The sequence below is a fragment of the Ischnura elegans genome, chromosome 2 (assembly GCF_921293095.1).
Source record: "Ischnura elegans chromosome 2, ioIscEleg1.1, whole genome shotgun sequence".
Taxonomy (NCBI): Eukaryota; Metazoa; Arthropoda; class Insecta; order Odonata; family Coenagrionidae; genus Ischnura; species Ischnura elegans.
In genome coordinates, this window is record NC_060247.1 from 13045214 (window position 1) to 13063041 (window position 17828).

General features: G+C 38.4%; 1 protein-coding gene across 1 annotated transcript in view; it reads left to right on the top strand.

The window, feature by feature from the left end:
• Nucleotides 1-16521, top strand: part of LOC124153398 (ABC transporter G family member 23-like) — a 116991-nt gene extending 100470 nt beyond the window's left edge. The window contains exons 14-17 of the mRNA XM_046526525.1: nucleotides 415-503; nucleotides 1981-2157; nucleotides 4436-4522; nucleotides 15309-16521. Coding sequence (XP_046382481.1) covers nucleotides 415-503; nucleotides 1981-2157; nucleotides 4436-4522; nucleotides 15309-15523 — 568 coding nt within the window. The 3' untranslated portion in view covers nucleotides 15524-16521. The remainder of the gene's footprint in view (nucleotides 1-414; nucleotides 504-1980; nucleotides 2158-4435; nucleotides 4523-15308) is intronic.
• Nucleotides 16522-17828: the final 1307 nt, after the last annotated feature.

The following is a 17828-nucleotide window of genomic DNA, read 5'->3' on the forward strand; positions in this document are numbered from 1 at the left end:
ATGCGACAAAAGGTGTCCAGTGACTTACATGTATACGTTTCACTATGAATATATCTCAATAATTTATTTGAATTGCATTATCTCCAGTTTTTATGGATAGCCTAATGCAATATACGCTTTGCATTTAATTCTTTACAATTATAACACGCACGTAATGGCCATGCACATAATGAATCCTTTCGGGAAAACGAAATAATTCAGATGTCAAGCATCTTTCCGAGCCGAATTATGAAACTATATTTAATTCAAAAAATTACAGAAGCAATGGCATACTTTGATTTTCCAAAGAAAAGAAATTTATTTGCCATATGAACCAATATAAAACGTTCCATTCTCCATACCTCCACCGTTTAAGGAAAATAAGAACATATTCGACCAGATTAGAACCATAGTTAACACGTTCTCTATTTTCAGAATTATGTACTTCTCCGTGGTTGGAATGACAGCCATTACGATGGTGAAGGAAAAGGAGGAAGGATTATGGAACCGCCTCATGGTGGCAGGTAATGAACATTTGATGTGGTTTCCATCGAAAAAATGACATTCTCATTTTCTAAATGTCAAATAATGGCCTTGCTGGAAAACGACTGAATAAAATCATCTGCAAAACACCAGGGTTTGCACGAATATGAAGCCAAATATTAAAATATTCACACCAATCAAATATTTATTGGTATACCAGTGTCCCTAAAACCATATTGGCTCTTGACCTTTCCCTCTGATCTATCCGTGTCATGGAAAGTCGCTCATTGGCTGATTAGACTTTGTTTTCATGGTTTTTATTTCTACATAAAATATTAAAAACATAGAATTCCCTTAAAATTCGATACTCGAGAATGCGGAGAGGAATCAGTATTTTGATAAACTCACTTAACTTACTTGTACTGTTGTATTATTTTCAGAAAATGTTTTGCACAATATATCATAAGAAAAGTTTCTTCCTTGCCTGTTACGGTTGTATTGTTTTCAGCATTCCTTTTTTTAGTTGGTTGTGTGTTTAAATCTCTAAATTTACATATATATCGTAATTAGTAACAAACAATGAAATAAGAGGAAAAATGACAAAGCGCGAAGCTTTACAAGTAAATTATTTCTTAGAATATACAGGGCGGAGGAAAAATTGTCACGAAATTTTAGGCCTGGATTGCTGATACCAAAGAGTACGAGGGTTCAAGGGGAACCCTTGAGGGATACAACACACCGGGGCCGGGAACCAAGCCCGTGGCTTATACGCCCGATCACCCGGGGAGGGGCTGGAGAGGAAGGAAAAATAGAGGGATAGAGGGGCCGCCGCGATAGGAGCCCGACGACGCCCCTCGTTAGGGGTAGGATAGGGAAGGAAGGGATGGGATGGGGAAAAACACTTCAACGCAATAGAAGCGAAGAAGACCCACTAAAAATCGAAGCCAAGCAAAGTTATTAATTTTCTAACAACTTTGGAGGATCATTCTATGAGGAAGAATAATCCAACGATCAAATCGTTAAATTGGATTGTTGATTCATCAAAAATCAAAATTACGAACGCTGTTTCGGTCGAAAACGAAACATTTTCAAACAATAGAAACTTTGAGCCATACAGTTCGATTGGCCGCGAATTTGTTGTGACAACGAATGAGGCTCTGGACAAAGGCAAAGTCAAATGCAGGCAAAGCATTCCAAGTCATGAGTTGTCCAGAGCATCCGGCAACAGGGCAAACTCGCGGCCAATCGGATCGCGTGGCTCTAAGTCCCTGTTGTTTAAAAATGCCGTTTTTTCGACCGAAATATCATTCGTGTAATTTTCGTTTCTACTGGCATCAGCTATCCAGGGTTCAAAGTTCGCGACACAATTTTTCCTCCGCCCTGTGAATACAACAGCGATGAGTCGTTTTGTTGAAAACGTCGAAATGCGAAAACCCATTCGCAGCCATTTTGACGTCAGTACATTCAGAGAGATGATCATCAGCTCACCCATGTGGTCTGTTTGTGCCTCGCGAGCAGGGATCACGCCTTGGGAGATCTTGTTGTCGCACGCGTTCACCAACCTGTGGCTGATCGCCGTGCAGACGGCCGAGGTGCTGGTCGTCTGCCTCGCTATCATCGGCCTCGAGTGTAAAGGCTCCGTCCTCCTCATGGGCGCACACGTCTTCCTTCACGGAGTCATTGGCATGGCCTTCGGTAAGTATCTATGTAATAATAATAATAAATATAATATATGATACACTGCAGCTCCTCAAAAATCAAATTCATGGACTAAAACATTTCTTTTACGATAAATCAAATAGTTCGATGCTGCACAAATCAATAGTATATGCCGACAATAAATTAACGCCATTAAATCTATAAAAAAATGGCACGACCGATGGAATAACCAACACAAGAGCCGTTCTATTAAATAGAAAGGTAGAACTATGGGCCCAGAAGGAATTACATGGACGACACATCAATGATCTCAATCAACCATATGTAGATAAAATCTCATCAAACAAATGGTTGTCATTGGGTGAACTTTATGGAGAAACCGTAGGGTTCTTGCTTGCAATACAAGACAAGGTTATCTGCACTAAAAATTATGCAAAGTACATCCTTGGTGATAAAAGCATAACAAATGACAAATGTATAAGATGTTTTCAAGTGCCTGAAACAATCCAACACATTGTATCTGGCTGTAAGATGTTAGCTAATGTACAGAATATTTAAGTAGACATAATCAAGTTGCAAAAATTATCCACCAAAAACTGGACTACTAACACAAGTTAATAGATACCAAGACCCCATACTATGAATACCACCCCGAAACAGTCCTTGAAAACAGCGCATTTGAAATTTACTGCGATTCGCCTATCCAAACAGATAAAACTATAGTTAATAATAGACCAGATATGAAATTTAACGTTTATTAGTGTCTCGGAGTGGAGGTCTTTGAGATTGCATGCAATATTTTTGGCAAACGTTTTGTTATATTTTTATACCATCAACAGGGCTTTTTTGCAATATGTATGATTTGTTTTGATGACAAATTATAAACTATTATTGTAGACAAACCATTTTTATTGAAAAAAGTCCTGATGAAGGCATAAACATATAGCATAACGTTCTCCGAAAATGTTGCATTTAATTCTCAAAGACCTCCTCTCCGAGAAACTAATCAACGTTAAAAATTGTGGTCAAGGAAAAAAAAAAAACGATTTATAAAATTTAATACTCGTAGCAAAAGAAGGATAAGTATCAGTTTAAAAAAAATTTTAAGTAGGTAATAATTCAATTTTCCATTTTTCGGAGCAATTGGGTTTTGGGGTCTAATTCAAGCAACCACCTCGATCACTCTCTCAAATGTTCAACCTGATAGGGCACAATAGTACGTGCATGCATGCATAATTAAAAAGTCCTAAGATAAATTGGTTGTGATGATTCCGAGGGTCACCCTTACTCTCTCCATTCTCTTGTGTTAATTGCTGCTTGCCTGGAGGATGCATCACTCCCGATCCTTTTTTTCTTTCATGGCCTATTGCAAGCTCTAAATTTTCGCAATGGTCTTCAAGTTTTCAGGGCACATAGAATGGAGCCTGATCGACCTATACCTCAAATATGAAGCATATGAGATTAGGGTAAATGTTGTCAAGGGCCTAATCTATGTATATCCTGTGAATTTGAATGTGATAGCGTGAGATTTAAACGCCAAAAAATTGAGACGTTGACGTAGTGAATGATGCTCCCTAGTACTATGATACCAGTTTTCCTTGTATTCCAACGAGCTTCTTTAAAGTAAGCTCCTCTCCATCTAGCTGAAATATCTGTATGTCCTTGAATGAGACATCATCGTTGCCTGCACCGCAAGCACTGAAGATACAAAAAACAAGGAGAGAACAAGTACCGATCATTCAATCAATGACTGAGTGGAATACTGACTGGAAAGTGAATACTTTGGAGAAATTTGACACCCTTTATTAAATTATAAATATTTATTAGGAAAGGCAATCATTTACAGAGTTAACCCGGCCTAAAATTATCGCAAACTTATGAGCTGGTTTACGGTTATTGTATTGAAATTGCTAAAAAATAGTTCGTAATTTCCCTAACTCCGAAGGAAAATATAACCATTTCGAAATAATAATGATTGCTCGGTGTCTCTTAAAAAATCATGAAACAGTATTGAGCTGAACAGGCCGGTAAGTCTACCCGAAAAAATACATGAAAAGTTTTTCTTTTATCATCTAAACAGATTTTGAGTGACCATCCCTGTATTATTTTAATCTCTGTTTTATGGAAGTGCCAAACTAAAAATATATGACATTAACTCACCCCTAACATTTTTTATATAAGCACAGGTCTTTTGCTTACTTTTTTGAATGTTTAATTGGCCTTGACTGTTGCCTATACCTTTGATTTATGCTTATTTCATTTCTCTAATTTTCAGAATCAGTAATTGTTAAAGATATTTTTTTTTTCATTACAGGACTGATAGTGTCCCTAATTTGCCGGAATGTGGCGGAGGCAAACTACTTGAGCACTGGATCTTTCTATTCCTACCTACTTCTCTGTGGTAAGAGTATTTACAATTATTAATTAAACTTTCATGCAAAAATGGTTAACTCCATCGACACGTAGAGGTGTTAGGATATAACAATCATAATAATATGCGACACGGTCTCAGGCGTTACTTTGTGGAATTGCTTCATCATAGAATAAAATTACTTGGTTCTATACCACACTTTATTTTAAATAGCACGACCCGGGTTTCAGCATCTCATGCTATCATCAGGATAATAGCATTAGATGCCGAAACCCGGGTCGTGCTATTTAAAATAAAGAGTGGAATAGAACAAAGTAATTTCATTTTATTCTATAATAATATGCCATTAAAAATCGCTGAATTGGATATAAAATATACGCATTTCTTCAAGCGGGATTGGTGAACGATGAATTTTAATTTGTTACCATCACCATTGCTTTTTCATTTTTAATTCATTCAAGATCATTCATCACTCTGCCCCTCTCCTTAACATTACTCTGACCTTCAAATCCAGCGGGTTAGCAGCAACTTCCTCTTCCCACTGAATCGCTTACGTAATATTCTCTCCCTCGTCTCAATCTTTAGCCACCCCTGTCTGACCCTGATTTCCTCGACCACCGAGGCGTCCAACGCCTCCCCAAAACTCCTCTTGTATTTCCACTTTCATTCCTCATTCACACCTCGGTCGTTGCGAGAAGCGAATTAAGGTCGTTGCTTAGGGTGAGGGGGGGAGAGAGGGAAGGGACCATAATTTTTCTCGGCGCCTTGGCGATGTGCAATACCTCTCAGCGATAATGAGTCTAAGGTCTGATGTGCGTAGACAAGCGGTTTTTTGGCATTCATCGAGATTATATTGTTGGACAAGTTGATATATTTAATAGGGTAGTTTCCTTCATCAAAGAAAACGAAAGGCATTGATAGTGATTCGTTACCCATCATTAGTGTATTCATAGTGTACAAATTATTTGGCTTTATAAATCCCAATTTCGACGAATGGCAATGGTGAATTTGAATCACATTTGAAAAAGGCCAGATTGGCGCCCATGCGATGCTACTCCACGTGACGTCACAGGGACCTAGTTTCTATACGAATAGCTAGGAGTTTTACATCGTCTGAGAATACCAATGCATGCATGAGGCACAGAGCTCAGGGAAACATCTCCTAATAATCACCTATTAAAACTTCCTATGGTCGGAAAGTTCCCTTCGTTTGATAGGGGAATAATAATCCTTATTTAAGCCAAGCGCTACCTGCTAGCAGCCTGCATCGCAGCGGCGCACACATCCTCGCCCCAAGGTCTCCTCACACGGCGACAGCGGGTACCAGAATGACGTCACACGGGCTTTTTTGCGCGCTTGAAATTTTTCACTTTTCTTTAATCACGAAAAATAGATATCGTCATTTAAAAAAATCTAAAAGCGTGAAATGAGTACTCCAGGAGTAATAATCTTTCGATTCAGGCAATAAAAACTATTAGGAAACAACCCTATTGTTAAACATCATTATTTAACCTGATGATATAAAAACTTTTATAGGAGAGCTCATTAAAGAACACCATCTGTTAAAAGTTTTAATACATTAAATCCCTTATCCGCGAAAAGAGCGGGGTGTGCAAATCCCCCCGAAAAGTTTGAGAGCACGGTGATAAATGTACCCCTCCAAGTAAACTCCCACAAAAAGTACCCCTCTTCTTAAAATTAACCCCCCTCCGAAATTTTTCACTGGATACGCCCGTGCTTTGGACATGGCCTACGGTTCTAGCCATTATTCTATTCGAGTTCTGGATATAGGGAGGGAGGGTGCAGGTAAAAAAAAAAAATACTTTCCCCGTGATGAATATACGCGGGGAACTTTGATGATAAGATTGTGTTGGGATTGGAGGAAATGCGTAGAAAACATGAAGCAATCTTCCCCACGAGAAGCAGCTAAAGGTTTGTAGTGCAGCGTCCCATCCGTAGAACGAAAATTCAAGTTGGAACTGTACACGTGCAACCAACGACCAGATTGACAACACGTGCCATTACTCATTGAAAAAAATGTCTAATCCCAGCATTTAAAATCTTCCCAGATTAATGATGTTTTTATAATAATGGGCAATGATATTATATATTCGTATTCTTTAGTTGGAATTGAATCCGCTCATCGTGGGGATAGACTTCGAAGGCCTTTAAGTATTAACAGTTTACGCATAAGGCAAAGAAAATGTCATAGCTCTAAATACATAAGTACAATACGAAGTAACTCAACATTTTAGGCTAAACGTTTTATAAATGGAAAAGGAATATGAGAAAAGCTGCCGTCAATTGAACCAATGGAACCCTAAGCCAGAGGATTTTATTCGTATGGACGAATTATAAACGCAAATTCGAAAGAGAATACTTAAGGTCATTAGTTACGGTCGTAGATCCCTCGTATTATACCCTTGATGTTCAAGTTAAAGATGCACTCCAAAGATTTACGCCGTGGATGATAAATCATGTTTATTTTTAAAAAGGGAAACGAACTAGCTGTAGACATTGGTGAATCGCAATCCCAAGCTAAGAATAATATAAAGTCAGGTCCAAATCCTCGGATTACTTCGTGCGCGCGATGAATGAGTTCCCGACAGTTTTTATATTTGATAGAACAACCTGAAACAACGAACGTGCCACGAATCCGCCCAAAGCAACCCGCGACTGTTATGAGCATTTTTTGATCAAATCTCTTTTATAAAGTAACGACTGACTCGTTCACTCACTCATCAAAGAACGCACATCCCAAACTACTGAAGTTACACCCATGACATTTCCAGGACGAGTTTATTCCTTGCGTCATCCACGCATCGGCGCACTAAAAAGGCTATTTGCAAGACATAGTTTCTGATCGGTATTCCCCATCAATGCTATTTATTACTTCCAAAAGGAAACCATTGCGTTCTGTGCAAACCATTATTCTTTCGCTTTTTTAAGCTACTTAACAATGAAGATTTTTTTCTGGAAATTTACATCAATGCGTTGAAAAAAACACAGAAAGGATCATTCATTCAAATGGGATTTAATGTGTTTTAAATAATATTAAACCCTTTGGTATTTTTAATTCACTCAGAAAACTTTTATGAATGTAGCGATTAGAACTTTCCCGCAAAAATTTATGGAAAAAATTAAGGTTACTGCCGTTAGGCGGAATAAAGGACAAGGAGTAGGAGAGATCGACGCAGGATATTTTCTTGGTGAAAGAATAAGTGTAAGAAATTATTTTAGACATCAACTGTGAGCATAACATTAGATATCGGATGATTTTGCTTTTACCTTAACGTTATATATACACACCGATGATTTAATAATTTAAATCCATATTTTAGTCTTTGTCTCAAATCGTTTTGAATTGCAACTTTAAGTGCCTTTAGCTGGTCTCTCATACTCACCAGGATATTGCTGCACGGCCCGCCAAGAGGGGCATGGATTTTGAAACATCTGGATGACCTTGCGAATGACAAGTGGATCCAACAATCGCCCAGAGACACTCGGGAATAAAAAAAGGCAATTTCAAGACTCCATTCTTTGTCGAAGGTTTCCCCTGGGGCCTTCCTTCGCCGTATAGAGCCGTCGGTGGAGTGGGTGGAGGAAAGACAAACTGCCCTCCCCCCTATCCCAGCCCCGCCCCCGGCGCACACGAATTGCAACCGAGAGGGAAAGAAAATGTCCATCAACTCAAAGAAAAAAATGTGCCTCTTTGCTCACGCATTCGAATGACGCAGATTCGTCTCTCACCTTCTGGAATGCTTGAAGGACTGAAGGGTTTGTTCGCCCATGAGTGTGCAAGTTGCTGACAAGTGCGAAATAACCATATGTCCCTTTTGCCGCATTCATATCATCGAGGGAAACTATGAAGTTATAATACGTGGATAGGATGGACTGATGGAGAAATATATTGAAAACCTCACCAAAATGTGTATCACGGGATGTTCACGGTATAATATTAATGAAAATACTGTAAGCAGTAGTGATGAGCAAAACTGTGATTTTCCAGTCACTTCGTTACTTGTGACTGCTAGTCTTCAGCAACTTTGATTCTTAACTGTGATTGCGATCACCGATGAGAATCACTCTTAAAAGTCATCGGTGATTCGTGACGCTGCTATTCCTGCTACTTTGTCCAATACCAACGAATGAGCTCCACGCAAAATGAACGAATAAACTTATTGAAAATTTGGCAAAATGTTTTTTAGAGGAAAAATGTCTGATTCTGAGTTTATATGACGATAATTAAGTAAAGTTGATATGGTAAAGGAATTGATAAGGGGCAATCATTGAAATCCCGTCGGCATTTTTTTATCATATTATATATTCTAACCATCATGATTCTATGTATTTCGTAAAGAATATCTTATTCATCATAAAAGATGAATGAGACATCCGTTATTATAATGTTGGTAGCAGTGGTAGCAGCCGAAGCTATCTTCACCGTATTCACAGTCGCAGTGATTTCGAGTATTCAGTGATTTAGTCACCGCCAGTGATCGGCTACTTCTCCTCAATCACAGGTAACGATGCATCGCTGATCACTAGGTAGCAGCGGTGGCAGCCTATCACCAGCAGGGCTATCTTCACCGAATCGCAGTCACAGTGATTTCGAGTATGTATTCAATCACCGGGGGTGATTGCTACTTTTCAGTAACGGCGATTCAATCACAGTTTGCGATATATCGCTCATCACTGGTAAGCAGCGTACGACGATAACCGAATGTGATCACCGAAAAGTGTTCGGCGGGAAAAATGTGATGAATGATGAACAGAAAGCGACGATTTTCAGTTTGCTTACTTGCTCAGCGCTTCAATCCGAGCGTTGGTTTAGGTAGGTGAGGGTAGAGGTAGGTGAATATCAAATAGGGTAGGGGGCCATTTCCTTTCTCTAGTCCACCTCGCAATTCAAATATTTTTGTTTGGGAATATCCGACGGTTTCACGCGCGGTTCAAATCCGAGTTAGGTCAATAAGTAGCCACAAGGGCTGCTCTATCCCTTTCATTATGTTTTCATTTTTTGATACTAATAATTCTAGATTGAATTCAATTCCTTACATAAATACTTCTCTCGTATATTTCGCATTCAGATATCTGATTCAACACAAATTCAGACCATTATTTCACAATTTGACTAGTCTCATTACAGTAATTATTTAGAAAAATTTGAATAGCTGAGAGAGGGTATTTAACCTCCAGCCACTTCCTGAACAGTCAAATGATAGCGATTTCAGTAATTTTCAAACATTTAGAGATTTTTAATAGACATCAATCTCATAATTACGCGATAGAATAACGTAAATTTGAACAACATTCCTAAAATAACGATATTTACATAGAGAAAGCATAGAGTTACTCAGTGTTAATACGTAGACTCTTCTGCAGTTAGCGAAGCTGCACCAAGGTGAAATAAATGGAGATTGTAAAATTGTTGGTAAATACACAGCTTAGAAAATAGCATCAGACAGCATATACGAGAGATTGGCATCCTTTTGAAATTTCCAAGGTTAACTTATTTACGAGAACCAATTCAAGCTGCTTCCATTCCCCTCTTATCTTCTACAAAAGTAAATTAAGAAAGAAGAACTTTGTACTTTCACATTAATATTTAATCACGACCATGGTTTCAACGTTAGACGTCATCATCAGACGTCATCATCACCTGATGATGACGTCTAACGTTGAAACCATGGTCGTGATTAAATATTAATGTGAAAGTACAAAGTTCTTCTTTCTTAATTTAATTATGAATCGCTTTCACATAGTTACGCCTCAAACAATTAATTCTACAAAAGCACAATGGCTGCCATTACGAGGATTAAATTCTCCATTTATTTAATTGGCATATTTAGAATAATACATGTTGTTTTTATTGGTAAAGAATGATAGAGTAAATTGTTTATAGGGAGCAACATTCTGACAATGAGCCAAGGAGTTCATATTATCGCAAAAATTAGAAAGTTATTTTAACCTCGTTTAAGTTAATCGGGATTATACACGGTGATAACTTTTACGGTAGTCGCCCGCAATGCACAAATTGTGCGAAAAATCCACAGAGAAAGAAATCATTCGCCTAGACCGGGATTCGAACCCGAATAATTTTTTCCCTGTGGATTATTCGCACAATTTGTGCATTGCGGGTGACTCCCGTAAAAGTTAATACCGTGGCTAGTCCCGGTATACTTAAAACTAGTCAAGAGCGAACACCTGTATGTGTTATGTGTCCGGGCCTGTTCTCCGGCTGTGGCGCTATGAGCACGAACTTATGGATTTTCATTCCACGATTCATCGCCTGTTAAGCATACCACTATTAAATGAAGACTTTAAGAAAGAAATCGTCACCACTAAAGAAATTGCTTCAGCCAACGTTTATTCTCAAAATTTAATGGACCGACTGATTTTTTAAAACAGAGAGGATTGGCTATCGACCAAATGTTTTCGGCGGACGAGGATTAAAAGAAGCAGTGGTGCACAGTGACGTACCTCGATGCACTTTCTCGGAAAATGGCTCATAATTTACCCAAGGACAAATTCTGCATGGCTTTTAAACCTTATGCCACTCTGAGGAGACTGATTGTTAAATGTAAGGATCAGATAGACCAATTGGATAGATGTGGAGTGTATTCATTGAAATGCAGCAATTGCAATGGTGTATTCGTGGGGCAGACAGGAAGAAGTTTTGAAATCAGGAAGAAAGAACATTTAGGTGCTTACAAAAATAACAAAGATGAAAAAAGTAATTTTGCTAAACACATAATATGCAACTGCCATAGGAGCGATTTTAAAATGAATATTTTAAAATTTTGCAATGACCGCCGTGAATTGGACTCTAGGGAGCTGTTAGAAATTTTAAAAATTATTGAAAGTCAGGAAAGTACTCTTAAAAATGAATATCTTTACCCATCCTTTTCCCCTATTCTGGCGTCCGTTTTAAAATTCATCAAATAACTAGGTAACAATAATAAGATAAACAAATCATAATTTGCGCCTGAATATGATGATAATTCATCGAAACTTGAGTCGCGCTCTGTAAAAAAGAAGTGGTATAAGTAATTGTGTGATATATAGGAAAACTTATAATGGAATACCACAAAGTTAATAAAAAGTTAGTTAATTTTATTTCGTATATAAGGAATCAGTTTTTTATGCAGAGGTGCTCGATTAATCAGAATAATTTCTCCGTGTTGAAAGATTCTAAGCGCTCATTGGACGACATATAAATAGCAAAATGAAGCTAATTCAAGAGTCAATTGCAAAACGTTGAGTTAATCAAAGCATATGAAAACAGCATAGGCTAACTATGCAGGCCATTTTTATATTTTTAGCTCTATATAATTATGCAAGAAAAAGTGAAATTTTTAATACCCTGCTTGAATGCCATACCCCTCCCTCTCTCTTCCCCGTCAACCCTTTCGCTTCTTTCGTGTGTAGCCAGCATCTCAATCCTAACACCCTCCCTAATCACCTACGCTTATCATTTTCCCCATCATGATATATGTATGATATAGATGTATATGAGCAGCTCGCATGAGAACTCAGTCGCTATAAAATGGCTGCCAACATTCGAAACCTTGGTCAGTTAATTATTATTAAATACTAGGAGGCCGCCGGCGTTGGTCGGGACGGATAGTACCCAGATAAGTGGGAAACTTGAAACTTGGAATTAATGGTCGCATAGCAAGATATTTATGTAACAGCAAATAAATGGAAAAAATGATTTCCGCATACCGCGCACGGGATCAGCTTGTACCCCACTTCACAACATTATGTGTGCGAACGTAGACCAAAAACGTTGTGTGAACGCACATACCAGCAAAAAGGTTTCCATTAGGAGGATTGACAGTTATTTTTAGAATCGTTTGAATAATGTTATCCCTTGAAAGTGCCAAGAGGTGGGCCTATCCGGCAGGATGCCCAACAACATAAGTAGTATGACGTAACGTAAGAAACGGTAATGAGAAAACGACGCAAAGGACACGTCGGACACAACCAGAAGTATTACTGTGGGATTTGAGAGTATAAACTGCGCCTGGGTACTAACTTAGGTTGCAATCCGTGCCGTCGTATAGCAATGCAAAGCGGACAGACAAACAGACATCCTTTCAAAGCAAGCTTTCAACCCGCCTGGTCTTAACAGGGCCCACTAATCTTCATAGCCCTCTTTCCCATCCCCCATTCCACACCCTCTCCCTACCACCCTCTTACCCTAATCTCCTCAGCCTTTGGTCATCCTCTGTCCTCCTCAGTCCCCACTAGTCTCCTTCCAGATGAAGACCGAAACGGTCGAAAATTCGAAACCTTGCGTGTGAGAGTCCTTTTATTTGTGTTTTTAAGTTTTTTGTGGCCTCTCTTGGCATTTTTTTTATTTATATCACCTGTGGTGTCTTTCAATGTTAAATTAGGTATTAGTTACGTGTATTAAGTTAGGTATTCAGAGGAAAACCTCTGAATTTATTTTTATGTTTGCGCTTAAGGCGCCGAGTGAATGAATGAAGTAGTATATCAGCCATATTGGCTTATTTCACTTGGGCTCAGCGTGCCCCGAAACGCATGTTTCTGTCTCTTTCCTGCTATCGTGTGAGTGTGTATCTTTCCTTTCATCCTTGTGTCCTTGTCCATTCCTTCTGTTGGTGTGTGGTGAGCTGCCCCAGTGCCATCTATTGGTTACTCTTGTGGGCCAAAACAAAGGGAGTTTTCTGTGCATAAACCCCCGCCGAAATCATGGTAAATCTAAGCGTCCCGGTAGCTCGACTGGTACAGCACCTGGCCGGCAACCAGGAGGTTCTGGCTTCGTTCCCCAGTCAGGCCGCATTTTTACCCTCTGATTTCTGGCATTTTTCCATCTACCACAGCACCGTTGTCCTCATCCTTTTTCCATTACATGTTCCAATCCCTTTCTTTCCTTTCAAGAGGAGTCTTGGAATGTTTCATTTTCGTCCTAGTGGATTTACCCAGGCGCATTTTCATTTAAATAGAGTCAAAAATCTAAAAGGAAACATTAAACAGGGTAAAAAGTATGTTAGAGATGAAATAGATAGTTGAACATTGATGACGGGGTACACTGAAAACCGATGGGTCAGCATACAATTTGGAAACTACCCCTGATAGTTTGAAAGGCAACGTGGATCGCATGCTAGAGTAATGTATCCCATGGAGAGGAATATTCCTAGGCACACATAGCGTACTCTATCACCTTGGACTGCCAAGGCTGTGGCTGTACACGCACTGCGCATTCCTCAACTGAAACTCACCGGGAGACTAATCAAGTTTCACAGCACGTTTCGAGTCACTTGGCCACATCTATCGGGGAGAATAGACTCGATCCCATCGATGCATGCGCTTCAGTCGAAGAAGGTATGGAACGCGCAGTTGAACATCGCTCTGGCGACAGAGAACCAATGTGAGCGAAGGCAGAAGAAGCCGTGTTGCCTATGACGATTACTATTTATGTATTTCAACGTGAAAATGCTCATTTAAAGAGAGACATCAATTTTATCTGCAAAGGGTGCTTAAAAATTAATGCTATATTTGGATATATTGTTAACACTGCAACACCAACTATAGTCGAGAGGATAGTTTTCATATTTTTCAATTTACTAAATTTCCACCATAAACTGGATGAATAAGATGAAATACATAAATTATATAAATAATTTTTTATATAAATAATAATCAGTTTAAATGAATAAATGGTATAAAACACAATCTAGAAATACTACCGCATTGACCTTGGATAAATTATCACTTTTTATCGAGCAACTGTAACAAATTTGTTTGTCGTTACAGTACTTTGAAAATATGGTATTCATAGCAGTATTTTTTTTTAATTCATAGCGTCCCATTTTTGTCAGAGCCACGCAAGAAAATTCTTCCACATTCCTTAAATACGAGCGAGTAATTTTTTATAAAAACCACACGGCCACCCATTTGATTTCTGGGTCAAAAATTACTAAACAATCAAATTTCTATTGAGGATTATTTCATTACATAATAATCAAGAATTGTGTTTGTTACTAATCATTCTGTGTTAGTTAAAAACTATTTAATCGTAGAAATCGCAATGCAGAAATTAATATATTGACTGAAGCGTATTCAATTTTCCATGTGGATCACTCCATACGTATCTACTTTAAAGAGCAATCGAATCATCGTAATGGTACACGTATCATTATAGTCGAAAATAAGAAAGTACTCTGCTTATAGAGTTGAGCTAGGATATTCTGACGTATAACATTTCAAGGAAGAAGCACTCCATCAAATTGATATCCTCAATATGACTAGGATGGGGCATATGTTTTTACATTTTATAACTGGCTTCTCATCCATACCTTTCTCGAAAATATGTCATTGAGAAAAATAATGATAGATTGATAATGCCTCATAATGCCTAAACTTAATCATTTGACCTACAAAGACCATTTTTGGAGGATGGCTAAGTCCTAACAACACGTATCTTAAAATTAAGCCGGTTTGACACAGGCATCTTAAACAAAGTTTAATGGCATTAAAAAAATTAAACTCAAGCAAAAAACAACTCTTTGCTGGCAAGTGTATGCTTCTTTTTCAGTTTTATGAATTTTTCGTCTTTAATTTTTGCGCAAAATCAGAAAAAATTAATAGTTTTTTTTGCACTCCAGAAAAGTTGCCATTTTTGAGATACGTGTTGTCAGAAATTCGCCGTCGATAAAATGTAAGATCGGCTGATATCCATGCGATATTTGTTTGGATTCTTTATTAACAATGAAACGTGTTGAAGAGTTTTATTTTTTATTAAATAGTCATTTTTTAATCCTCTGATGTTTATTTCATTTCTAAGGGATAATTTGGCCGGTGGAAGGACTGCCGTGGTTCATGGGCCTCGTGAGTCGCTTCCTGCCGCTTACCCTCGCCTCGGCATCCCTCAGGGACATCATGGTGAAGGGGTGGGGGTTGGCTTGGCCCTCCGTCTACTGTGGCTACTTGGCAACCATCTCGTGGATCATCTTCTTCTTCGCCTGCTCCTACGTCATCCTCAAGTTCAGGAAATCTTGAGAAAGAGCCGAGCCAAATGGAAAAAAAGGAGACGTTTCGCCGCGTGTCGTCGGGCTTCGAAAACGCATCGGGGGTTGTGTGACGTTCGAAATTCCATTGGACCTCATCAAGGGTGGAGTGAATACTTTGAGGGGTGGACTACATGGTAAAAAGGAACGGGACCCCTTCAACCCTCGAGACAACTTAATTGTATGCATCAGCATATGATCTATATTATTACCGCGACCTTGAACTTTTACACACTTCATTGTCATAACCGTATCATCTGGATGAGCATTTCTAGCCCATTTTTATAAAGGGTAGTTCTTCCTACCTATAGGAATAGTAAATCTGGTTTCGCTGGAGATGGCGCAAGTTGCCTCCACGACGACGCTATCCCTAATCATTCCAACTCTATCCTAAACCAGGGACATCGTCGTGCCCGTAATAATGAAACCTTTTTCTTTCAATCATCTGCAAACCTTCTGGAGGACGCAGGATAAACAATTCGAGGCTTTGTAGGCACGGCCTCTGCGTAGTGACCCCGCGAAATAGGAAGGCTTCGATCCCGTGGCCACAGCGTACATTCATTCTTCATGGACTGATTCCCGAATGCGATCTCATACGCGTTTTGCCCGACGTTTTCATTCATTTGCGTGAGTGAATTTGGGATATTAGCTGCGTTATCCAGCAGCGAAATACGACAGTGACTCACATCCTTGGATATTTCGTTGACGATCAAAGTGACCGAGATAGACCGAGAGTGTGAGTGCAATTACTTGCCAGAGGAAAACAAAACTACAGTGAAAAACCAAGAGGATTTCATATCATTTCGAGGACCGGAAGGTAAATCCTGGATAGATGCATGGAATACAGTTCCTGTCTCTTCACCAGCCGGAGATCTAATATTAATCATGCAATGATGCTTCGAGAAAGGTGCGGGCAAGATTGCAATAAAAAAACACCTGAGCAACTTTGTGTGAAAGGTTGGAAGAGAGCTCGTAAATATTTTATTCTCACATTGTTTTAAAAATACAACAATAAACTAAAAATATTACACATATTGAGATCATCATCACAGTGTCTCATCTGCAGATTGAGAAGCTACCGCGTGTAGTGAGGTGAATTCTACAGCGTCATCGAGGGAGACGTCATGAGTATATGAGTCAGAAGTGTCATGCATGACGTGAAGTTCGAGTCATCATCGCCGTTCATCAGCGAATAAAGTTCACCGAAGAAATTTGGTAAAATATTCATGGAACGTTGATAGTGTAAAATCGATTCTGGACATGCATGAAAATACCTGTGTGTATAAATATCATTTTTGTACGTTTTTAATTTAATATTATTAAATGTTTATTATTTACCAAATTTTTTCTTTAAAACCCAATTCTCACTCTGAATTCATCAAAATAAAACTGTTCGTGATGTCCACAAACCCTTGAAAATGGGGAAATTATTGCGGAAAGAGTACTAATCGTTCATTTTAAGAATTAAAAGCATTTGCAAGGGAATATTTTCAAATAATTTTTTTCCGACATTTATAATTTCTCACAAGTGTGGTGCATTAACATTTTTACGTCAGACCTCGATTAAGAATCGTGTAAATATGTTGCACGCAATCACCCAAATTTTCATCAAGTTTTCACGATGGATTATGTGTAGAAGGTTACATAATCTTCATTATATCTGTGTAACTCACTTTTGTCGTTAGGAGTTTTTCATCAATATTTTTTTTCAGGTTTCTTCTTTAAGATTAAGTAATTGTGTCTTTTGTCATCCCACTAGAACGTTATGCATGAAGCTTAAACAATGACTCTATTATTATTGTCTAAGTAATCTATGTTACACCAAGGTACTACCATTCTTAAAACGTCTACACGTAACTCACTGACGATAAAAAGACGTTCTGTATTCCTTTTTTAGGCACTCGCTTCTTTTGAAATAATTTACCATTAATTTATTATGGGGATTCAATAGGTTTTGCTGGGATATACCATCAAAAATCTACACGAAGCTTGAATAATTATTATACAGCCTCAAATATAAGCCGCGATATTACAATTATGAAATTTTAACACTTCAGCCCTAAAAAATATACAATCTAACAAAAATATTTTATGCTTTAATATTTCTTTTTGTGATTACCCTTCATTTTTACATACTCAGCTTAACGCCGAGAGCCATTTCTTAACTCCTGAGTATCTCGAGGCAGGCTCATTACCCTGGGAAAAGGTTACCAGTAACAATATCATACTAACTATAACATAAACTAACAATGTTCTTTGCTCACGTGGATAAATTAAAGTTTCTGCTTGCGATGCAT